Genomic DNA, 25,638 nt, shown 5'->3' on the forward strand with positions numbered 1-25,638 from the left:
TGCAGAGAATGTTAGAGAGGCAGGGGCTGAAATTTCTAAAAGGGCTTTTTGGTGAAAACATTGAAAATAGCAGACCTCCAAGCTCACAACGCGTGTGCTGCGACGCGTTGTGAGCTTGGAGGTCGGCTATTTTCGATGCTTGATTTCTACACATTTCTTGATTTCAACAGAAGATGCTGCATTCAAGTTCAGGATGCTGCCTTCAGGTAAGGCATGGAAAGAGGGCATTTGCATTTCTTTCACCGTAGCAAAAACTGCATTCATGGTCGGGAGAGGGCACTTCTTACAGACGGGTAAAAGGGCAGGGGCTCGAGCCCCCTTTGATGTCTACTGTATGTGTGCATGTGCCTGGTAAGGAGAGACGTACTGTAGCGGCAATATATACTGTATGAAGCATGCCGTCCATCCCATCTTCTCTGGCTTATATAGCCAGAATGAAATATGGATTATGACTCCATGTTGTCGGTCCGTGGTCCTTTCAGGATGAACGAGCGTCTGCCTGGAATGAGGATGGGCCTGGATGGATGATCCTCACTGAAATGACTTGGCAACACTTGAAAGCAGAGACTGACTGAGGTTCCCTGCTGCCCGACACAACACAGCCTGTATCCATTAAAGTCACAGCCAACGGATTTAACATCGGATAACATTGAATTGAAGTGTGTGTGTGTGTGTGTGTGTGTGTGTGTGTGTGTGTGTGTGTGTGTGTGTTTGTTTGTTCTCCTCTTTAACCCCACCCCCACGTCACTCACCCCTGAAAAAGCATCTCCCTCTTTGTTGCAATAAAGTTTAAATGTTTGCTTAGATGTCCTGCAGAGATTGCGTGGATGGCAGATGTCCCTCGCACACACGTGGTCGTGGCGTATCTGGACTGCGTGCCGCCCAAATGTCACTGTCATACTGTACATGCCAACCCCAATAACCAGGAACAGGTGCAGCCCCCCCCCCCCCCCCCCCACACACACACACACTCACTCACATTAAAGGACAACTCCTCCCAAAAATAAGATCTGTTGAGCAAAGTGTGAGGGCTTGTGTTGGACAACCAAGGCATGGATGTGTTTGTAATGACAACTAGTAACACATTCATGAAAAAGAAACTCACTTTTGAACACAACAAACAGTGTAAAAGCGATAGGCTTATAGGCTCCACTCTATGCTATGATAACTGCTGGGTTCTGCTGGGGAAACTGGACAACAGGGGCATTTGTGCCTAATAGACCCCATGGACAGTCTTTTTGGATCAATATAAGTAGGAGAATGAGCCTAGAAGTGTTTTTGGGAGGAGTTGTCCTTTAATGATGGGAATAATGTTCACAAACAACAGGTGACAGGGACAGGGACCATTGCTTCAAACACTTATCTTAAGCTTTCACGGCAAGCTGATCGAGTTGACTAAAAATCCAAATGAATAAATGACAGACATTTATGGAAATATGAATTACTGAGCAGTTGAGGGGGTTAATTAACAGAGGAGAAAAAGCATTCCGCCTAATAAGCTATATGCAGATGAGATACATGTGACTCAATGAGTCACCATGTGCAGCGATGGATAAAAAGATTATACCTTAACACTGAGACAGCGCATCTTGAGAATCTAATGATTCCTTCTAGTGTCCCAAGACAGAAAATGTTGCATTTGTTTATGTGAAATGCGCACGGACCTAACCTTTGCACACAGTTATTCACCTCTGTCCTACTGATCTAAACGCCCCATCTGGTATCAGGTTCAGACCCCTGGCAGCAGGGAAAATATACTGTTCAGAGGAATTCGCCCCAAACTCCTTTCCCTGATCCACAACATCAGTCGATAATACTTGAACCTATGTGTGTTTTCAGCTGGAAGCCTCGGGCTGAGTTCCAAACAAAATTCACAAGGACTACACCCGATTGTGTTGAGACATAGACAAGATACAGTTTTTGCTTAGTTTTCCTCTGCCCTTTCAACAATTGATGTATAGTTCATATGCAATACGGTGACTTAGCCACATCAACCCTAGTGTCCCTATTCTGGGGGATTTGGCAAAAATAGCTTGTCTACAAGCTCACTCTAGAAGTGTTGTGAGCTTGAAGACCTGCTATTTTCTGCAAAGAGATTTAGGGTAGAGGGTAAAAAGGAGGGGGGCATTATAGACACTGGGAGACTCCGGTCAATGAAATATAGGCCTATATAGGGGTTAAATGTTATTATTATTTTTTAAACATGATGACTCAATTTTTCAGTATTAGATGGTGTTGACATTATGAGCTTGATGAGGACCTAACATTGCATGTATGTGTAGCTCATGTTAGGAATCTATCTGTAGTGTAGCGAGAGTACACTCTGGCCCAGACAAGATGGAGTCACAGCAAGGCAACACCCCACGCCCTTAGAGTCTCCCAGCTGGTGTGACACCAGACCATCTGTGTGTCTATTTAGCCCAATGAGCTGAGTGAGAGAGAGAGACAGACAGACAGACAGACAGAGAGAGACAGAGAGAGAGAGAGTGTGTGTGTGTGTGTGTGTGTGTGTGTGTGTGTGTGTGTGTGTGTGTGTGTGTGTGTGTGTGTGTGTGTGTGTGTGCGTGCGCGCGTGCACACGTGTGTGTGTGTGTGTGTGTGTGTGTGTGTGTGTGTGTGTGTGTGTGTGTGTGTGCGCGTGCGTGCGTGTCTGTGTATGTATCTGTGCATGCACACTTTCTACATTGTTTTCAAACTGCCTAGCAAGGTTTGAAACGTCAATGCGCACTGCAATCTCTAACAAGTTGAATGAATGAAAAATAGTTTCCCTGCTACAGACTGGCCGAATGAATTATGACTGGCCAGTGGCCACACAATACAGAAAAGGACCTTCATTTGAATAGGCTAGAAGAGATCATAGGGCAAAGTCAAAGACATGGTAGGGCAAAGTCGAAGACATGGTAGGGCAAAGTCGAAGACATGGTAGGGCAAAGCTGCTCTACAATTAGTTGGGGACTCACAAGCCCAAAAGCTCAAGGAATAGGGTTGAACCTGTGATTTTCTGCCGTACTTTTTATTTCTGTTTTATCTATTAGTTTGGTCATTAAGGTCCACAGAATGAGAGGCCTGCTCTGCCGGAAACATAGCAAAAAAAAGTTATGGCCATTTGTATATTCACTGTACCATTGAGTCCAAAACAAATGCTTGCAATGGATTCAGAATGATGAGGAACCCCTAGTTTGACCCCTCACATGCTACTTAAAGAAGATTTTTTTTCTTTTTTCAATATTTCTAGTGGAGTCAATGGGACAGTGAATATACAAATGGCCATAACTTTTTTTCGCGATGTTTCCGGCAGAGCAGGCCTCTCATTCTGTGGACCTTAATGACCAAACTAATAGATAAAACAGAAATAAAAAGTACGGCAGAACATCACAGGTCCTCTCCCATTTTGGTGACTGGGTCCCCGGCTAAATAATACAGTATGTCAGATAGAGCAAAAGCTAATGGTGAGACATTATGCACTCAAGTAGAATGAGAAACCTTGTGGAATATAATCTCTATTATGTTAAATCAGACAATTAAAAGGTCTACAATCCAACAGTATAGGGTGGAGTTTCCCACTGAGGACACTTGTGAACTCATGCTATCACTGAATATTACAAGAACTCAAAACTCAAAAATAGCTTTGTCTGGTAATGCTTAATAGTCGAGAAAATGTATTTGCATCTTCCATTCCATGAAATTAGATTGCAACAAATGTTAATTTAAATTGTAGTGTTAATAATCTATGGCCTACATCCTATCCACCAATCAATTTAGACAATATTCAGATAAGGACCCATTGTAAAGTCTGGTCACATGCATAGCTTTTATTGGCTGTAAATGGAATAAATGTATGAACCACCAGATGGCTAGTTTTTTTTCTTTTCAGAGATGTAAACATTAAACATTCACATGGACGGTCTTAATATAACTCAACATAAAAGTGGACGCAACATAACAGAAGCTGCAAGTAAGAAACGAATAGCTTAATTGAGGGGCAAATGAGAGAATTTGAGCCTGAACACACTATAGGATAAAGGAAATAAACACACTCAAATACTATAGTCTCTGTAGTCAATAAATGAACATGGCTTTACTTGCAAAGACAAAGCATGTTTATGTAGCTCAGGCTCAGCTTGCTCAGGAAATATGGCAAACATTTCCACTTGTAATAAGCTCTTCACAAGCAAGCGGTATTTTGAAGCATAAACACTCAAGCCATTTACCTCAGACCTTTGCCACATATAGAATTGCAAATGTGATTATCTCTTTGGTGAGCTAAGCTGTTGAAACACTAAAACCTTACTGAATGTTGGTCTTGTTCTTGCTTTACATGAGCTGCTAGTTATTCTTCACATGATGGCTATCATCATAGAGCTATAAATATGCCAATCAGTACAAGTACTGGAATGCTAACAGCATTCCCTCACAGTGACACAACAAAAGTCCATAATGTAATAACAAAGCTGCCTTAAAATAAAGAAGCAGGAGTAGGTGGGACAGAAACATGATCTTATGGTTATGGTTCACACTTGTACAATGATTTCACACATCACAAATAGCCCACCACCTGTTTCCACAGCCATGTGTTACCTATGATGTCAAAGGACTAAAAGACTGTGACAACTGCTCCTGAATGGATCAGCAAGTGATTAACTCTTTCTTCCCTCAAAACCCGAAGAGCTCTCAAGTTCACAGTTGATAATGATAACCACTTTCTTTTTTACCATTGACAAACTGCAGAGTCACCGTCTTTGAGAACGGCATGGTCTAGTCTCAAATTGCCCTTGGGCATGTGATGTATACAGTGCCAAATTCAAACCACGTGGCTCTACTTCATATTCAGTGTTATCTGTTTGGGCTGAAGATTACTCAACAGCCAAGGCTGCTCTTTTAAGATAATGATTCTGAAATTGACACAAAACAAAAAAAACTAAAAAGAAATAGCTAACTAGTAATTAAGCACACTTTCCACAGATATGTTCAACTGTAGTTTATTTTATTAAAAAGACCAGGGTGCAAATATGAAATTAAAAAAAATAAAGACAAGCATATAGTTTTTAAGCATTTAATACAAACTTAACAATATAAACTATTTCAGTCCCTCTTGACATGTAAGACACTGACTCAAAATACTTTGTTATACCGTATTTTTATCAAGTATTGCACAATGTAGGTACAAAATTAATATTCATACGATTACATTTTGTCCATAATATAGCAAAAATCTTTTAACCTCTTAACAGAAAATACAATTCTTCGTTCAGAAAAAAGCAAATATTCCTACACTTGAATTCCACCACTAAGGAATACTCTGTACAGTCTTCAGAATATTGTAATGTATTTTAAAGATGGATTTCTTTAACAATTATCTTTAAAAAAAGGAAGAAAAAAAATAAGGAAAGCTGCTGCAGCCATCACAGATCACTGAAGTAGTAAAAAGATATAAATGCAACACCATGTCATAGAAACAATATATACTCTGATATCTTACAAACTCTGTACTAAATTAAATTATACAATTAGAAAAGGACCAAGTAACCCCACTTAGTAGTGCCAATTCAATAAAAATCAGCCATGTCTTACCACCTGTAAAATACTGTAAGAGGCCAAAACTTGAAGCTTGTGTTTTTGTGTTTTTTTCACTTTTTGGAGCATTTCTTTTTTTCAACGTAGTAAAAAATTATTTTGTGCTTGGTTGGCAAAAAGGAAAAAGAAAAACAATGATGCATGTTGAATTTAAGTAACCAAGCTTGGATGTGTTTGTACAACAAGCTCTCTTTTTTTTCTTTTTTTAAGAAACAAACTCAAGGGGGAACAGTAAAAAACACCCTTGGGCACATGCGCTTGACTGACTAGACATTACTTCCTTCAAAGTCCAGTTCTCTAAATGTGCGTTTTGCTTTTCCTTCTCTTTTAGCCACCATCATTCATAAATAACATCTTCATGATGAGTTTAGTTAGCCATGACTGGCTGGAATTGCTGGTTAGAATACTGCATGTTGCTCAGACTGAAGTTGAGGCCATCCATAAGGGACTTGTCGTTGAGGCTGCCATAGGCTGCAAACATGTCAAAGGCATTGTTGTACTGCAGTGGGCCGAGCCCCAGGGAGCCTTCCCCTGGGAACACAGCTCCAGGGCTGGCCTGACCCTGCAGGCTGGGGAACACAAACTCCTTGGCATTGGGGGAAAGAGCAGAGGCCTTCTGCTGCTGCTGACCAAGGCCCAATCCGTACAGTGAGTGCATGGAGGTGGAGATGGCTTTCTGCTTCAGTAGGGTGTTCACATTCAGGCCCAGGTTACTGGTGGGTGAGGCGCGAGCGACCTTGCCGCTACTGCCACTGTTGCCGTTGTTGTTGTTGTTGCGGCCGCCGCTGCTCTTCATTTTCGTGGAGCCAAATTTGGTGGCGGCGAAGGTGGCAGTGGTGAAGGTTAAGGGCTGTGTGGAGCGTGGCATGAAGGAAGGGCTGACAGCAGCAGACTGCCCAAACGGAGGGGATGGAGAGCTGGACTCAGAGGAAGCCCCAACAGGGTCAGTGATTGGCATGAAGACCTGGGCCTCTGGGTTAAAGCTGTTTTTGATCTCCTTGTCCAACTCTGACCCGTTCTCATTGTTATCATCCACATAGAGCACCTTTACTGGTCCCTTCTCCCCGATCTGGTAGGAGACCTCAAACGGGTCGATCCACACACTAAGGTCCTGAGGGAGATTATTCCGGACGTCTTCGATGTCCAGGCCACTCTCTTTGGCTGCCTGCTCCACCACAGGGTCGACCTTCTCCCCTACGTGGATGCACCTAAATCCTGAACCCTTGTATGGCTTATCCGGGTACCAGTGGCCTTCATATTTTTTCTTCAGCTGCCTCTCAAGCTCTTCGCCAAAGATATTCACACGTCGCCGAGGGAGTTTGTTGTACAAATAGGAAATAATAAAGTTAAGTGCTACTTGGATTTCAAGCTGCATAGCTGCTTCAGTGGCGAGACCGATTCTTTTTCCGACAGGGGGTGGATTTTTCCGAGTGTTGCAAAAACCTCCAAGGCAGCAGTGATCAGTGTATCGACGAGACTCGGATTAAGTGCTTGTTGCTGAAACTGATATCCTTCCTTTGACAGGGTCAGGTTCTTGATCCTGAAACGGAAAGATGAGAACAATATTATTACGCTGAAAGGGACTGTAATTCCATAACAAACAAAAAAAGTGAAGCCCAATATTGAATTAGGCGTCATTATGGTTCATGTTAGTCTTGATTAGCTTCACACCCTGGCAATGAAGCACTGTCTGTTCCCACTTGGCCCTCCACAAAGCCCTACTGCATATCAGCTGTACAATATCAACGCGGCTATAAATAAACACAGTCCACTGACTCACAGGGTGTCAGCAGCAGTGTGTTCCCTTGCGGTCGGTATGTGGCTGATAAACGCAACTATAGTCGTCCTCTCTTCGAGGGGCGTTGTGTGGTTCCTTCCGCGTCAGAAAGGGTTTTTGATCGCTTCATTTTTTACATTGTTCAGGGTGGCCGAAGCCTTCTTGCATTTCCTAGCATGCAGGCATGTCAAATGCTACAGAAAACAAGCCCGGCTGTTTCCTTCCTGACTGTAGCCTGTGTAGGTAAAAGATCACGGGCCAAGCTCGCCGTTTGTTACATAATCATCATTGGAGGGCTGACCAGGGTCATAAAGCAATTTCTCTGACAGAACACAGGACATTATAACCCCTCATAGCCTATATCAGTGGTTCTCAAAGTGGATTTCATGGACTCTCTAGGTTCTAGGTTTGATGGGGGTCTAAATTGACCCTTACAAGTCTGTAACTTTGATAGTGTACAAAAGGAACCCTAACAGGTCCATTTTGTTCCATTTGTACAGTCAAAGTTAAGGGGAGATCTTCAAATGTCATGATGACAAGCATAAACTAGAAAACAAAATCCTCCCTCTTCGCCCATCGCCTAGTAGCAGGCCTGTCAACTCTCCTGGATCTCCCAGGAGTCTCCTGGATTTTGAACCCCTCTCCTGGGAGTCTCCTGGATTGGCAAATCTCCTGGATTTCTCCTGGATTTTGTATCAAACTCCCAAAATTCACCAGAACACAGGAAATTACATCTACTATGTTAAAAAAAATCTGGGGGAGGACCCCCAGACCCCCCCGCTTTAGGGGTGGGGGCAATGCATGCAAGAAAGATCATACAGATATTCACTTAAGCAATGACTTAAAGATGAGAAATCATTATTAAAGATGTCCTTTTGCTTCTGTCATCAGATCTGTACTCCTACATTTGGCATATTAGGCTGAAATTGTACACATGCTAGTAAAGTAAGCCTGATAAATGTATCAAACATGCACAAAATTCCCCCCCCAGACCCCGGTTGGGGAGTTCCGCGCACCCCCCAAAAATAAATCTCCTGGATTCTGACAGTCCAATGTTGACAACCCTGTAGTAGTCTTATCACGGGTCGGACATCATCATGATACTGCAAAGCTAACTGGGGGTGGGTCGATTTATAACTTGGAATTCGTCGCTCGCAAAACAAAATGACACGTTTTCAACTTTTATAGATTTTCAGTTGAAAATGCGTCATTTTTCTTGTCCGGTGTCGATCGACACGCTCGTGCCAGCGAACACAAACGAGCCCTTTAAATCGAGGGTGTGAGCGGAATGTTATGCTTCTGTTCAGTGTTCATATACAGCCCGTCGTGTGACGGTGTTGCTCGCCAGAGAGAGCACATCAACACACTGGTTTTCAACCCAGGGGTCCGGGGACCACCAGTCCAGTGGTCCTTAATTGAGGGGGTTCCAGGTGGTCCCCAGCTAAATGATTGAGTTGGTAACCAAATGGACCCTTATAGATCTCTAACTCTTGAGAGTGTAAAATGGGACCAAATGGACCCGTACGGTTCCATTTGACGATACCAATAGTTAAATGATTGTTAAACACCGGCACTAATTCTACACCATTAAATGTAGAAGAGTTGTGATTTTGATCAACGTTTTCCTGTTATGTTATCTCTATGGCACCAACATCGACGCAGCATAATATTGTGAACACAATCTTCATACAACGATAACAAAACATTCAACGTTTTGGGTCTGAGAGGCTGGAATGCAGAATAAAGTTATGGCCCTTTCCTTGATACGAAAAAGGTTGAAAACCTTGAAAGAGCAGCAACAACTACACGGTTCGTGCGACAAGCTACTGCTAGCGTCAGCTGGAGCTAGGCGGCTAATGGCTAACTAAAATGTCGAATCTCACAACGTTATGCACGACAGACAGCGTTCAGAACACAGCGATTTACGCAGAAAAACACCACAATGGGTTTTACATGTTGTCACCTAAAGTGCCCATGATTGATTGCCATACAGAAGCCACAATTCTATATTATATTTGTTTTATTGCGTTTTATAATTGACTATTTCACGCAGCTACATTCGGTTGGATTATTAAGCCAAACAAAGCTCGATGGTTCAGCAGTGTGTGTGCAATAACTGTGAAGAGAGCTCAAAACCACAGCTGTGTGCATTATAAGTCAAAGATATGAATCATTCACTTACATTGAAATGTACAGCGGGTCCTTGACGCAATAGATTCCACTTCAGTCAACGCTTTATTAATTCTTCTACAGCTTCTGCTGACCAGCGTTTTCTTGTCTTTTTTCGTTTTTTTACTGGAGGTATAAAAGTCCTATAATAATATTAACGATAATGTTTCGTCGTGTTTCTCTGGTTTATCCAGGCGAGTTTGTTGTTCCTGTGTTTGTTGGTGGGGTGGGTTTCTTAGATTTCCTCTCCTAAAAAGGTGGGGGGCGTTGCCGTGATGTGACTCCCCACTGCCTGGGAGTTTTTACAACTCTGTCCTTTCAGACTGGGGCTGCCGTGGTTTTATAGCGCTCCTCCGCCACGGACACGGAGGAGGCGGTGATGCGGCTCCTAGAGGTCAACACCCAGCCGAGGGTTCCCATTGGCCGAGCGGCGTCTCCGTCGTCGATGTCCACCCCGACTCGCGCTGTGATTGGCGCGCTCGGCGCGTCACTCAACCGCACGGAGTTCTATTTACGGTAGTGGTTCGCCTTTCATGTGCTCCGGACTAGATTTTAATGGAGCTGGTTGTTGTTGACGTGAGAGAGCTTCATGAAAACCCTGCAGTTTACCACAACAGTGGTGGTTCTCAAACCTTTACACGTAAAGGTTTCCCTTAACTCTGACACTAATGGAACCAAATGGACCTTTAGGGTTAGAGTTACAGAGTTGTAAAGGGTCCATTTAGACCCCCCTAAAAGAAACCTAGAGGGTCCCTGGAGTCCACTTTGACAACCACATACATACTACAAAATATGTAACCAAACTGTGAAACACTCCTCGTCTAACATTGCAAATACAAATCAGACAACCATATTCATATAAAGTAATACATCTAATTTTTATAATGGTAATTTATTGTTTGTATGTTGTAGGCTACAAGGTTGCTGGCTCACTCTTTTGCCCCAACTCAAATCAAATAGTCCAAATCAAATCATCAGTAGTCAGTCACAGTGTCACACTGAGGCAGCTGGTGGAGAGAGAGAGTTAACCAGAACTAGTGTCACGGTGGCGGAGGGACACACCTGTCAGTGGCCGTGTGCCCTTCTCTTTACCAATGACATTTTAATGCTCCATGAGCCTATGGGAAAAGCCTACAGCTGTGCCTGTGTATCTACAACCAAAAACCTGCCAGTTGCAGAGAGTGGTGTTGTCCTGTGAGTGACATAACACAATTCTCATTTCTCACTGCTTTAAAACAGGGCAAATGCAAATCTGTCATCTGACTGAGTAGTTATGTACTCTCAAACTGTAGGCTACCTGTGATGACATTTCAAATTTAAAACTGGTGGTTTGTGTTACACAATGGAACCAGACTGCTTTTCCTGCCTGTGTGCTCCTTTGCTCCTTGTTTTTAGCAGCTGTGCAGGGCTTAAGCTCTCTCTGCCAGGCCGGTACTTGACGTCACATTTTGTTCTTACCTAACATGAGCTCTCACACCCTGTGTTTGCACAATAAACAAAATGCCACATGAATTGTACAGCTAAGATGAGGGAGGAGGACAGTGGAAAGCGTTTTAGAAGTAGGGTACCCAGTTCAGACAATAAAACTATCTATATCCAGACTTAAAAATCCCAAGGAAACAGGGCCGTCACAAGGGGGGGAAAAGTGGGACTGAGTTACTAGGTCCCAAGGTGGAGGGGCCTTAATTATTTTATACTTAATCTATTGAAAAATAGCAGATCTACAAGCTCACAACACAGCACGGCACCAAGTGCCGCACTGCGAGCTTGAAGATCTATTTTTGAAAAGTCTTTAAAATGTGTGCTAATCTTTGATTGTATGTATTTTTTAAGCGAACATTTGTAACTCAAACTTTGCTTCTGGGCGGTCCCTGAAACGAAATATTTTGAAATGGGGGCCTGTGGCCAAATACATATCATTTTGGGGTTCCTTCACATGAAAAGGTTTGAGTACTACTGACATAGAAACATATGTATTTGAAAACAAGCTGTGAGCTTGTATATCTGCTATTTTTCAATAGTTAAAGCACCCTGGGCCCAGAAATCGGTACGACACCTATGCTTGGACCTCATGTGACCAGCCTGTGACATCAGTCATCTTATGATGCCAGTCTACTATGACATATACTGTATGACAACAAATTAGGACAAAATTTAGCACGATCACAGACCCATTGACTTCTTAAGTGAAAACAGTCTGGGGAGGTACTCATCTGGCAGTGTGCATACAAGGATAGGCACTGATCAGTAGAGCAGTTTGCAAGATTATAGCTCAGGATAGATAGACAGACAGACAGACAGACAGACAGACAGACAGACAGACAGACAGACAAAACGCGTGCACACACACACACACACACACACACACACACACACACACACACACACACACACACACACACACACACACACACACACACACACACACACACACACACACACACACACACACACACACACACACACACACACACACACACACACACTCAACTATTGCAGAGCCATGCCTTAAAAAGTGTATTGTGCCTGATACGGTTTGAGTCTAATTTAAAGGACAGACATTAGTTACATACAGTCTGGAAGTAATAACAGTATAATAGGGGAGTGGTGTCAATACCATTTCAGTGATGAAAATGATTGGCAGGAATCAATAATAATTTATTTAGACAGTCTGCTGTTCCTCACTAATAGATGATAAAGTGGCCACACTGTATTTCTCTCCCCTCTCTCAGCTCAACTCAAAGAGACTTGGTGCAAAGTGTGACATCCCAGCGCAAAATTGAACTAGCATGGGGTATATTCAGAATGGCAGACGTCCTCTTGGCCTTGAACAGCCTGCTTAGTCTACCCTGGTGGGCTAATTTGCTTAATGAGGATGTATGGCGCTCAATGAGCAGAGCAGGGATGTGCAGAGAATGTTAGAGAGGCAGGGGTGGACATTTCTAAAGGGCCTTTTGGTGGAAATATCGAATATTTTCAGTGTGTGATACCACACTAAACTAAGCATAATCAAGTCTATACTGGAGATGTGGTGTAACAGCATGGATTTCTACACAGAGAGGGACATGTCCTTTCAACATAAGACGCTGCATTCAAGTTCATTAGAGTTAGGACAAGCCAATTCTCTTGAATGCTGCCTTCAGGTATGGCATGGAAAGGGGGCACTTGCATTTCTTTCACCTAAGTAAAAACGGCATTCATGGTCTGGAAAGGGCACTTTTTACAGACAGATAAAAGGGCAGGGGCTCCAGCCCCCTTTGATGTCTATGTGTGCACGTGCCTGGTGCAGAGAGAGATGGAACCTATAGCTGCTGACAGGACTCAGTCTTCAGTACAACACTGGAGCATAATGTCTCCATCCATACTCATTGACTTTATACATGGATTGTTTATTTGTTGAGTCAAAGTTTACACATGACTTTTATACATTCTTATCTTCATTACATTGTCATTACATATACTGTCATCACAGTAAAATGACTCCAGCCTCTTTGACCTTCCTCAGTTAGCAGTCGTTCACATGTTTCATTACAGTTCCACGGTTGATATTCAGAGTGGTGACACCTCCCATCGCCATATCGCAAGGTATTGTTGAGCACAGTTTGATCAGAGCTGAGAGGCCGCAGGACACCGCAGGCACGAAAGAGAGTTCCAGCCTCCAGATTGAGTCTCGGCAGGGGTGAGAGATGAGTCCCCCCACCATGGAGGATCATGTGTGATGGACGACTTGAGCACAAACTAAACACACTGCAGGGGCCTTGGAGACGCACCAAGGCCACTGCAAGCAGGGCAGGCTTTTTCATCACAGTGCAGGAAATGTGTGACTATGACTATGACCAAATGTTCAGACATGTTTCAATTTGCACCAGCATGACACTGGAGGGAAGAAAATCACCTTTTTTCCTCTAGTGTTTGTTTTTTTGAACTGTTCTCTTATACCAGCAAGAAGTCCATGTTCCTTTTGTTCATTCATCTACTGTTCATCATGTATTAAGTGTTAGTTTTGGCTATGGATAGGTAAGAGTCACACACCTCAACTAACAATGACTTTTTTGTTATTCTCAACCAACCAGGGAACGATTCCAGTGTATGGCTAAGGTTTCCTCTTGTTGCAAGGCTGTCTAGCTCAGACCTGGAGGTAAACAGCTAATGAAGTAAGACGTTTCACCATGACTCATGCAAATTTATTTTTGTGAAGTCAGTACACATTGACATTTTTCTCTCTTTTCTCCCCGCAAGGCTGTGAAATCCATTTTCTCTCCTCTCTCTAATGGTTTAGCGACATAATGGCTATTGGATTTAAACCATTCTAAGCTTAAAACATGCAGAGTTCTTGTGGTTATAACAAACAAAAGCTAACATTGGGTAAACACTGTTTATATGTCACTACTGTAGGTGATTACAAAAAAAAGATCATATCAAATATGATATCCTGTGACGTCATGTTGTGTAGCTATAACCCCATGGGAAAATCAATGGAAAGCTTACGTAAAACATACATCATTCAATGGAAAACTTTTGGGAAAAACACATGGTGCAAAAACTCAAAGCCACATATAGGAGCGGTTATCACCTCTCAAAAAAACATGAGAAAATATGAATTATAGGTTGGTTGGTTAATGATACCACACTGCAAGCAGACATTAGCAAATGCATTGCTATTTATAGATGCAATCTCATACAAGAAGGCTGAGAATAGTTAACCCATAACCTGAATAGAGTCATATTGCCATATTTGACAAGTATAGACTGGGCATATATGGGGAGTATTAAGCTCTTTGCTTTCCAGTGGACTCCAGTGATCAAATGAGACAACGTCACAATTTTGTCTATACTAATAGCCTCTAACTTGGCCTACCACACTATCTGTGCGCGTAATTTTCGTATAATTAATGAAATAAGTCAAAATACATTATGAGGTAAAAAATGTATAAAGGGCCTATCGAAAATACCAGACCTCCAAGCTCACAACGTGTCGCGCTGCGACACTTCTACGCAGAGAGGACAATTCTTTCAACATACGATGCTGCATTCAATTTCAGGAGAGTTTGGACAAGGCGAGTCTCTTGAATGCTGCCTTCAGGTATGGCATGGAAAGAGGGCATACTGCACTTCTTTCACCAAAGTAAAACTGCATTCATGCTCTGGAGAGGGCACTTTTTTACAGACGGATAAAAGGGCAGGGGCTCAAGTAAGTCCCCTTTGATGTCTATGTGTGCACGTGCCTGTCCCTGTGAGACGGTGTCTAACAGGGTGTCAGTGTGAAGCAGGTTTTACTTTTTAATCTCAATTTCCTTTTTGACTTAATGATCTTCATCTGACCTCAAGCCGGGTATTGTTAGCTGCAAAGATGCAGCATTGCAGCTAGGGCATTGTACAGGAGCAACCCAAACATTTATTTGGGATAATACAACTAAACAAATACTGAATTTAACCTTACTGCACGACAGCCCAGGATCATGATAGGAATGTTTAGGTATGCAGTTTCCTGACAATAAACAAACCTTTTTCTGAATGCACTTTACTTCTATATCTTTTAAACTGCATTGATGGGCCTGCACAATAAAGAGTTTCACCCATATTACTTGTAATGTGATGTGACAATAAAGTTTGATTCTGATTCTGAAATAGTTATGTTGCTTTGACATGTTTTTTATAGTATTTAACCATGTGCTTGAGCATTGTACAAATACTGCATACGTGTCCTTGTACAGTGTCTGAGTACACTATTATTATGATAGTGTGACTATAGCGAGTATACACCATGTCTACTTCTTTGTATTTGTTACTTTCTTTGTAACTAAAGTTACTGCAGACTGCTCTGTACTAAAACAGTGTTATTCGCCTGGTGGAGGCCTGGGGGTGCATTCAAGTAATTAGTATTCAGAGAGAATCTTTGGTGATAACAATCTACGATCACGCAGCTTACTGAATTTACTGCTTCTCATAGGCACAAATAGCCTACCTGCTTTATCTATCTCCTGGATTTGATAGCGATTGAGGTTTAGCGTTTACTGTGCACAGACTCAAATAAGACTCATAATATTATACTACTCTGGACATGGCCCAGAGTAGTCAGCAACTTCATTACTGACGTTTATCTGGTCCACTCCAGCTATTAACTACATACATGCAAAGATTGTGAAGGTTAGAAATGGTTGTTCGTGATATGGTAAATGATAAGACCACATTCAATGTGTTGTGAGCTTGCAGATCGGCTATTTTCTCCAAAGAGATTTACCATTGCGGCTCAAGAATCCACCACTCCTGAGTGAAATGTCTGGGGCTGGAGTCTGCACAGGTCCTGGACCTGGTGAGACGTAGGAGGGGCCCGGACAGGAGTCAATCCACAGAGCCTAGTCCTTCCATGTGCCAGATTTCCTCTCCCAGTCTCGGGTTAAGGAATGGAGTGGAGTGAATGGTCCTGTCTTTCCCTAATGGGACTGATCGTGGGTAGCTACTGGGACGTAAGTCAGGACCCTGATCAACCCTGGCTGGGTCACCCAAGTTACGTCCCAGGTGCATCCACGCAATTTTCTTTTTGTTATAGGATAGAGGGAAAAAGGAGGGGACAAAGTCTGCAGTCCCTCTCAGACCCCTGGCCTGGGGGACCTCAGCCATTGAATTATATTAGGTGTAAGGGGTTATTACATGTGCGAAACTAGACTTGTAAAGGGACTGCACTCTAAAATCCTGAGTGATAATTTAAGTCTGTGAGTGTACAAATGGAACGGTTAAGACTTTTAACTGTGCCGCTTTCTATGGAGTTGTTTACAAATGGTGTGTTAGGTGGACAGAGGGCTTGGGGCTCCTTCACAAAGATGTGCCAAGACATAGGAATGCCATTAATAGAAGCAGTGTTAATATCTCGGCTACTGTCCAAGGCAGACCTGATGCATGCACGCACGCACGCACGTACGCATGCACACACACGTGTGGACAAACACTCTCTAAATGTGGCCTGAACTCAACACACCCACACCAAAAGGATGTCTGAGAAATGAGAGAATAATGATGACAGAGATCTAAAGTTGTTTGTGGGTTTAAACCACTTTCATGCCCCAAACATGAACTATTTCATTCTAGTTTGTGGAGTGTATTTGTGCCATGCAACACGCCGTGTTCTCACAGTTGAGCAGGTTACAGCGCTTTAACCATTAGATAGAGATTTATATCCAACCATCTGGAAGGAGAAAGAGGTTTGCACAGTGTGGGATCAGCTGTGCTCTGTTGTACTATTTGGTTTCATGCAGAAGATTATGTTTAGCAAGCCGGTGCTGTTATGAATCATCCACCAGAACAGAGCAGAGTCGCATTAAGCTTAACAACATCGGTGTGGTGCAAAGACAAGATCACTGTGTGTTTTTCGCTGCTTAGTTTCCTGCCTCTCTGACAGAACACTGTACAGCCAAACTGTGCCCTTGCAGTCAGATCGACTTTGGGGGAAATTCAATTACGGACTGAAATGAACAGCCAGTGCTTGCAGACCCGAATGGCTTTTGAGGAACTGTGTCACAAACCCATGAATACTTAAATGGAGTTTTCTACAGTGGGCACCCGCTCCCTGTCATTGGGATTTGTATTTCTGTTCACCCTCGCTTCTCCTTCCATCTAGATTTGACCTTCCTTCCTCTGTGCAGGTCTTTAAAGACATGGTTCCATGATCTTTCCCCCTACAAAATGATCATCAGGTATTATGATTATACTTGGAGGAATATACTTTTCAAAAAGGTGTGCAGAAAGTGTTAAAACTATGTTTTTATGTGGCCACACCCGTCTGTTCATTAAGTACACCTGGTTTTCAGGTGGATGGTGGGTCTGGTGACCCAGCTGAAGTTAGCCACACCCACAGTGTTGCTGTATGGTAAACTAAAAAGGGGAGGGGATGATTTTATGATGTCATTAAAGCAGTGTTTTTCGATTGCAGCCTTTGGACTCAGAGGCTTTCAGCTTTCAGTAAGAAACCAAAAAATACCCAGGGAATACATTGTAATGTTAACGCCATGAAGGTGAGAATATGTTGACCAGGGTCAATGAAGGGCCCTATCATGCATGGCCCCCTTCATTTGACCCTGTACAGTAGTCCCAATTGCTTCGCTTAAACAAGGCAAAGATGTTTGCCTATTTTTGCGTACATTATGACATCACAGAATAGGGATGCTATAGGGTTCAGGTGGTTAGCCAGAATCCCATCATCCACCCTTTGTGAAAGAGACCCAACCCTGTGCACCGAACTCTGAAAATAGAGTGAGACAATGGATGATAATAGATCACCAAGACAAAATATGTCAACTAGGGTCATTTAATCATACTAGTTAGTTTGTTCACTACTGTTGTTCCTAGTCATGGCTGCCAGTTCCCACCTGATGTTGTGTGGGAGTCCCGACTGCTCCACACTGTACTGAATAACTGCTAGTTTACATAATGACTTCAGACTAGGACTCAAGTCTAAGATGTACAGCTCATTGGTTGTGGGGTATCCTCCAAAGAGGACGATACGATCTCCCACCATGCAACAGCACATGTCTGACATCATCTTATCAGGGCCTTTTCCCTTGGGCTCAAGCTTCTTCCAGTTGAGAGTCCAATTATGAAGTTCCACCCGGCCTGGCGGGCACAAGGTGACGTCATCTAATTGGAAAACCATAGACATAGAAAGGTAGACGCCTCCATCTCTGGGGCATATGCATCGGGGGACCAAGGAAATCTTCATCGCTTCCACATGCGTCACAGAAGTTGGTAGGTCAATCAGAGGCAGGTGTGGGCGGGTTTTTCATAAGCAGCCTCTAAGAACAGCTGAGCCACACATTGGCTATGGGCATAAACACAGACACACACACTGACATACGTAGATTTCTACTAATTTATGTATGGCCTGTAAGGCCTATTGTGCGCCAGCGGAGTGCGCCTTGTAATTCATATCATGCCGCACTTGTTGATGGTGACGTCACCAAGAATGCTGTTCCCTCATTGGCTGTTGATGGTGATGTCATCACCCCGTTGATGACGTCACTCTGTGTTATTTCAAGGGTTTTCCCATTGGATGACGTCACCTGTGGTTTTTCAAGGGTTTTCCCTTTGGATGACGTAAACACAGACACACACACACACAGACTTAGCCTGACACTCAGCCTGAATTGACATTTCGTTTCAACAAAAAATGTAAAGGGGTGTGGCTAGCGATTCAGGGTCTGGAACTAGGCTAACACAGACTGACATAGATTTGGGTAATTTATAGATTGTGACAATTGACATAAGAAACTAACTCAAAACTTGGATCTTATCTATACATCTATATCACGCCAAATCCCATTGAAGTGCTATGCGTAGCCAGAATGTGCACAGACCCTCTATTGAGAAGCCTTCAATCCTGTTTGCCAGAAATGATGTCAATGTAGTCATGGCAACTATTCTTACACATTACCCCCTGCTCCTCCACAGTTAGAGTAGCACTCAAGTGCTATTTTCCCTCCAGACAAAATGTCAGATCTCATCTCTTTAATTTGTGCATTTTTTTCTTTCTTTCTACAATTTAGAAAGAAAGAAAGAAAGAAAGAAAGAAAGAAAGAAAGAAAATAAATACAGGAATGAGAGTCTGTTGTATGGTTTACTGAGAATGATCCTCTACCATTTTCTGTGTACATAAAGAACTGATCAGTAAATGTCTGTACAGTACATTTAGAGACCTAACTTACTGTAAATTTGAAACGTTTAGCAAAATCGACATCCCCCCCCCCACCCCGGGTAAAATACAGATGTGACCCCGGGTAAAATACAGATGTGGTTGTGATTGAACGTGCTTTATGCTATGCCCCCACTCACTGTGTCTCTCTGCTATAGAGGGCTGACACAGTGCTGTTGGGGTAACAGGAGGAGGTGGAGCCATATTTCGCTGATAGATGTCCTTTGATAGCCCCAAAGAAAGGTGATAGGCTGGGCGAAAGAGCGTGAGAACACAAAAAACAGCCATGATGCAGAAAACGAGTATTTCAAGGGCCACTGTATATGGAAGTGCATGAGCAGCTCAATGCTGTACTCTCGTGGGAAGGGAGAGTGAGAGTAATTGTGACACTGCTCTCTGGCTTGGAATTGCTACTCAGAGCAATTCAGTCGAGTAATCAGAACGCACTGTGGTGAACCGTCAATGTGATCAATTCAATCAATTCAGGTGATTAATTGAAATTGCAACGCCCAATGTAACTGGATGACAATAGGGAGGATTTCCTTGTTACTGTGCCCCACTGTTCTCCCTGATGCTGTAGAAGAGCAATGACTTTTAGAGACATTGTGTTAAAATACATACTTCTCTTGGAGACTATTATCTCTGTGTCAACACAATACATCTCTTTAGTTTGCCCCAATCCCTGCAACACAGTCACCTGAGCTAGGCCTTGAGATAAGTTAAAGTTCGCCCTTCTCCAGAGTGACAAAGTCAGCCAGCGGGCCAGTTCCCTTCTGTCCAAAACCAACGTTATGTGTGCCCCCCTCTTTGTTACACCGCCTCCTGTGAACACAATACAAAAGGCTACACAAGGCCACGCCAATGCTTGCCACAATACAGCTGAGCTGTGTCGATCCCACAATGCGGCTGGTGTTGTGAAATAGCCACTGCCCAGTGGGACACAGGGACTCATGTCCCCGCCTAATAGCCCACAGTGAGTGAGAGGGAAATTCCTGCCGGCGAGTTATTGATGTAATGTGATTTATAGTAATACTACTGTTCTGGACCATAGGGTTGTACTCCATTCTAGTCTCACACATGGTTCCCACTGTGTTTGTTGACTAAATAAGCAGAGGGCTTATGTGGAGCCGATCATTCATTATGAGATCAACTATTTGGTAGTAGTAAATAAGAGTTACTGATTTAATGAGTTAATGAGTTATTTTTCCCATAGCACCTCTTTGAGGGCTTTGTTATTAATTAAAGGCCCAAACCACAGCAGTCCTCCAGGCAACAGGTCACATCTGTCTGTTTTGTGATCATGTGTGCAGAGCACCCAGTACAGGACATCTGCCGTAGAATAGATTTGTCCCTGTTAACCAACCCTGACATCGCTACGCTGTAAAATCCAGAGTGTCAACACATCTCTGAGAGCTTTACAGGGTCGTTTTTTACACAGAGTTAAACTGACACTCTGGATATTACAGTATAGGCCTACCAGTGTGTCAGTGTTTTGCTGTGGAGGTAGCATATAAAACCTCTACAGTAGTAGACACAAAACAACAGCAGCATGCGTAGGTTTCAGCTGTTAACTGTATGTCTAGAGCAAACATGTCCTGCCTGCGGCTGTTTACAAAGCTTCAGAAATCCTGGCCAAAACAATAACCCATATACACATTAGTCCCATCGCCCCTAGATATGTTAGCCATGCTACATTCCCTCTGAGCAGTGGCTGCTAAGTGTGTACATAGTGCACTGTTTACTGTCTGCTGTGACCTGTGGTGTGGGCGGAGGGACACCCGTAGACCAGATCCAGGATCAGGCTTGGCTACAGACGCAGATCGGAGAAGAATGTCACAGGGAAGTGGGGGCAGATTCCATGTCAGTGTCAAAAGCCATTACTCACAGATTCTTCCTGATTGAAATAGGAGGTCAAAAAGTGAAATGGAAAGTATTCTTCCTCTCTTTCTCTAATGTCGCCTTCTGTATACCCCCCCCCCCCTTTCATTCTCTTCTTTCCAATGTATATTTATGATTGACCTTTTCCCCTGTATATCATGTTCATTTGTTCCATGACTCTGCTTGTTATCTGTTCCTTTTATCCCCAGCTTGTTCTGGATGTATTTCCCACTGACAGCACTCTCTCTCTGCCATCTTTGCACTCATTCACAGAGTGACTGAATAGCCTGGAGCAGGGCCAGTTTAAACAGCTTGGGCAACCTGCCTTCCAGAACAGTCCCATACCTGCTCATATGAGTGTGGGCAGCATGTGTGTACACTGTTTCAATGCGCTCACATGACTATAAGTCAGGGACAGTGTGCCAATGGGTCAACGGTCAACACGCATATCTTCTTTTTTCATTCAGTTGCGAGCGTGCATACACTCCCAAGAATCAAGCAGTCGCAGACAGTATACTGTAGGTGCAAACCCAAGCAAAACCACATGCATACGTGCAGGCATGTCCACAGTTTTCTCTTATCATTAGACTTTCAACGTATAGTCTCGCATTGCCAGACGATTGTAGATCTATCTATGCCTATTGCCTACAGAATAGATCTGGGGAAATAGATTCAATGAGGCTAGAAGAACAGAGGAAACATGCACTTAGAAAGCTTTGACAACCAATCCTGATACCATCCCGATATGAAGGACCACCCCGAAGTATTTGCATTGGTTCTGAAAGCAGTTATTTTATTTCCCCCCCACATTGTTTCCACCCAGTTTTAGTCCCTACAGTACTGGAATTTAGATGTCTCCAGACATTATTGGTGGGTGGAGATCTCTGATCATTCAATTATTTAAACCCAGCAGAAGAAAGTGTCTGCTGAATTCAAGTCAGAATTCTGAGGGAAAAGAAGGATTTCTAAAGACAGCTATCTGAGTATACATAGTCAAGTAATTATTTCGACATGTCTTCATCTTATACACAGTGTATTGACTTGGGAATTATTCCCAGGTGACGTGTGTGACAGTCACAATATACTGTGTGTTTCTGGGCTAATATTTTTAGGGCTGCTTCATCGGACAGCATGGTGATAGATGACAATAAAGATAGGGCAACATGTGATGATGCTGTGGTCATGAGCTGGAAACAAACTCCTGTTTGACCCCCTCATTTCTAGAAATAGGCAACAATATCTTCAACAATTTCCAAACATTTTGAAAAAGAGCTAAAATAGCAGATCTACAAGCAAGCTCAAAACGCATCACATTGCGATGTGTTGTATGTAAGCTTGTAAATTGTCTATTTCTCCCCGGCACTATTGTGCGACAAAGTACAAAGTTAAACAACAAATCTCTACACCGTTCTCAGACGAGCCCTCCCGTTCTCCATTCATCTGGTCAGCTACATGGTGCTTTCTGCACCAGCATCTTTCTTTAATACAGCCACGCAGGTCCCCTTGATCGATGCCCCATTGCGATGCGTTGTAATCTGGTAAATTGGCCATTTTCTCCAAAGCACGACACCATTGTGCAACAAAGTACAAAACAACCAATGGCTAATTTACATTTACTTATACCTCCGATAATGAGTCATCACTGTAAACTCCCTGACTCCAGAGGGAAGAAGGAGATACGTAGAGAGGAAGGTAAGGAAAGCGTGAGCATGTTCAGGTAGGGACTCATCATCAGTTCATCACTCATAATTAAACCCATTGAACCATCAGCTCACTAACACTTTATGCATTTGCACTAATTAGATATTCGAGGCTACTGAACATGCAGCATCACTTATACAGTATGTTCTTGTTCTGAAGCTGCAACCTCAACACTTTGTACTGTAGTGTGACATGCTATCCCAGAGGAAGGACAGGCCCAACCTGCTGAGAAAATAGCTGCAATCTTTCCCTGACCAAATAAGGTTCAGGACGCCTTGCATCTTTGAATGTGACATTGGGGATATACTGGAAGGGCCCAGTGCTGACAGAAACAACCGTTACCAAATGGCGGTGTCTCTAACACAACAACTAGTTCAATAGCCTAAATGGTTTTGGAAAGGCTTATGCAAAATGGAGCTCCGCTTTCCACAGCGGCTGCTATCAAATGCTAATTCACAATCCAATCTTGTGTTTGTGTATCCATGTATTCATCATTGGCATGGTGCTGGCGGAACACCGGATCATAATTGTGTGCAGTCACTGGTGCTGCGGGTGAAATCAGCAGAGAGCTGCCATCTTTGGTAGAGTGGAGCTTGTTTGTCACAATGCAGTATTGTTGCTCTGTGCAAATGTCTTTCCATTTTATCTGTTAAAAAAACAGGGGGAAAACACAGAATAAAACTATGAAGGGGTCAGAGAGAGGAATCAATACTGTGTTTCTGTGGGGAATCAGAGTGTCTGTGATGAGATAGGTTTGTATTTCAGTGGGCCAGACCAGGGTGAAACCCAGCCCATGGTCTGGTCTCTGTGGGAATGGAGCAAACGCAGGCTTGAATACTCCCTATTCATGGATGTCCTCTCTCTTTGTTTCGCCCCAAACATATTAACTGTCTGTTGGCCGGGCTGGCAGGGCAGAGACAAACAGAAGCGGTGAGGTCTTCTAGTCTTCTGGAGAAGGGCACTTTCTTGGACCAAAACTTTAAAAGGTTTGTTGATATGGTGTTTGGGACAGACAGAAAGAGACAGATAGTCTAAGGATTGTTGTGAAAGAAAAATACGAGAAAAGTAAGTGAAAAGCATAAAAAATCTTTTCTGAGTGCACTCTCCGAGCAGCACTTTTAGGGCTTGTTTGGGTTATATGGTTTCTTCGTCCTTGTGTGTTGCTGTGTGTGTGTGTGTGTGTGTGTGTGTGTGTGTGTGTGTGTGTGTGTGTGTGTGTACACCTGTATGTACTGACTGTATGTGTTGACCAACTATGACAGACACTGACTACCTGCGGAGTCCCTCTCTGGTTTCCAACCTGCGCTCAGTTTCGCTCTATTTCAGAGTCGGCTAATTAATCATGCATTATTGAGAGTTCACTGCAGTCCCTGCACAATACAGACTCAGACCTTAACGACTGCTGTGTGTGTGTGTGTGTGTGTGTGTGTGTGTGTGTGTGTGTGTGTGTGTGTGTGTGTGTGTGTGTGTGTGTGTGTGTGTGTACCTGTGCTCTCCCACGCGGTTTGAAGGATGCTCAAGGTCAGGTAGATACAGTAACTTTGAGCAGTGCCTTTGTTTTTGCTGGCGTTGGCTCAGCACTTAGAAAGCTGCATGCCATCCAGCAGCAGCGGATGAGGCTCAGCCCCCAGTTAGATTTGCACGTGCACACATAGACATCAAAGGGGGCTTGAGCCCCTGCCTGTTTATCTGTCTGTAAAAAGTGCCCTCTCCAGACCATGAATGTAGTTTTTCCAAGTCATATCTGAAGACAGTATTCAAGATAATTGCCTTGTCCAAACCTTCTTAAACTTGAATGCAGCATCTTATTTTGAAAGAATTGCCCTCTCTGTGTAGAAATATATGCTGTACGCCACATCTCCAGTATTGACTTGATTATGCTTAGTTCCGTGTGGTATCAAGCACCGAAAATAGCCGACCTCCAAGCTCACAACGCGCTGCGACGATTGGAGGTCCGCTATTTTCAGTATTTTTACCAAAAGGCCCACTTGAATGTCAGCCCCTGCCTGCCTCTCTAACATTCTATGCACGTCCCAGGATTTGATAACATTTGTGACTGAGCACGTATGTGAAAAATGACCTCAGCTCAATGGAGATCAAATTATTATGCAACTTTACCCAGCAACAGCTAATCTTGGCAGAGTGTTCTATTATATCGCCGCTGTCAGGGCAGGAACCTCGTATCTCCATTTGTATTAGACCCCTTCACACGAGAGCTTCGCACGAAAGCTGCAAAAATAGCCGAGCTACAAGCTCTGCTATTTTGAAATAGTGATTCTGTGGATTCTATAAATATTACACCAATCTCAAGTATTAACCAGAGCTTGTGACTAAATAATAACCACAGTGGAAAGTTTCTGAAAAGGAAGCGTTACAAGGTTTCCACCGGACAGTGACGATATGCTATTCTATCCTTCCTTGTACATTTCTATTGCTTAAGCACAGCTTCAGCTTCTCTCTCTCTCTCTCTCCCCCCTCCAAGCTCACCAGACACCATGACAGACTGCAAACGTCCTGTCATGCCCCCCTCTCTCTCTCTCTCTCTCACTCACACACACACACACACACACACACACACACTGGTAGATAACGTGGACTGAGGCACACGTGCAGGCAGAGCTTGGCCCCCACCATCCCTGCCACCAGTCACCTCCCTCCTCTGTCCCTCACACAGTCACGCTATACATGCGGCACGATACCACACACACGCACACACACACACACACACACACACACACACACACACACACACACACACACACACACACACACACACACACACACACACACACACACACACACACACACACACACACACACACACACACACACACACACACACACACACACACACACA

At 43.4% G+C, this 25,638-nt stretch overlaps 1 protein-coding gene across 1 annotated transcript; it reads right to left on the reverse strand.

The window, feature by feature from the left end:
• Positions 1-4,969: 4,969 nt before the first annotated feature.
• On the reverse strand, positions 4,970-9,818 carry tob1b (transducer of ERBB2, 1b). The gene is made up of 2 exons (XM_080747571.1): positions 9,534-9,818; positions 4,970-7,114 (listed from the first exon to the last, which is right to left on the reverse strand). Exon 2 carries the CDS (start codon positions 6,947-6,949, stop codon positions 5,942-5,944), a length of 1,008 nt encoding a protein of 335 aa, XP_080603697.1. The 5' UTR covers positions 6,950-7,114; positions 9,534-9,818; the 3' UTR covers positions 4,970-5,941.
• Between the last annotated feature and the right edge of the window lie 15,820 nt (positions 9,819-25,638).

This window comes from Nannobrachium achirus (genome assembly GCF_963921795.1).
Source record: "Nannobrachium achirus genome assembly, chromosome: 18".
In the NCBI taxonomy this organism is placed as follows: Eukaryota; Metazoa; Chordata; class Actinopteri; order Myctophiformes; family Myctophidae; genus Nannobrachium; species Nannobrachium achirus.

Coding starts and splice junctions, on each gene's coding strand:
- tob1b (XM_080747571.1), bottom strand. CDS start 6,949: ATGCAGCTTGAAATCCAAGTAGCACTTAACTTTATTATTTCCTATTTG.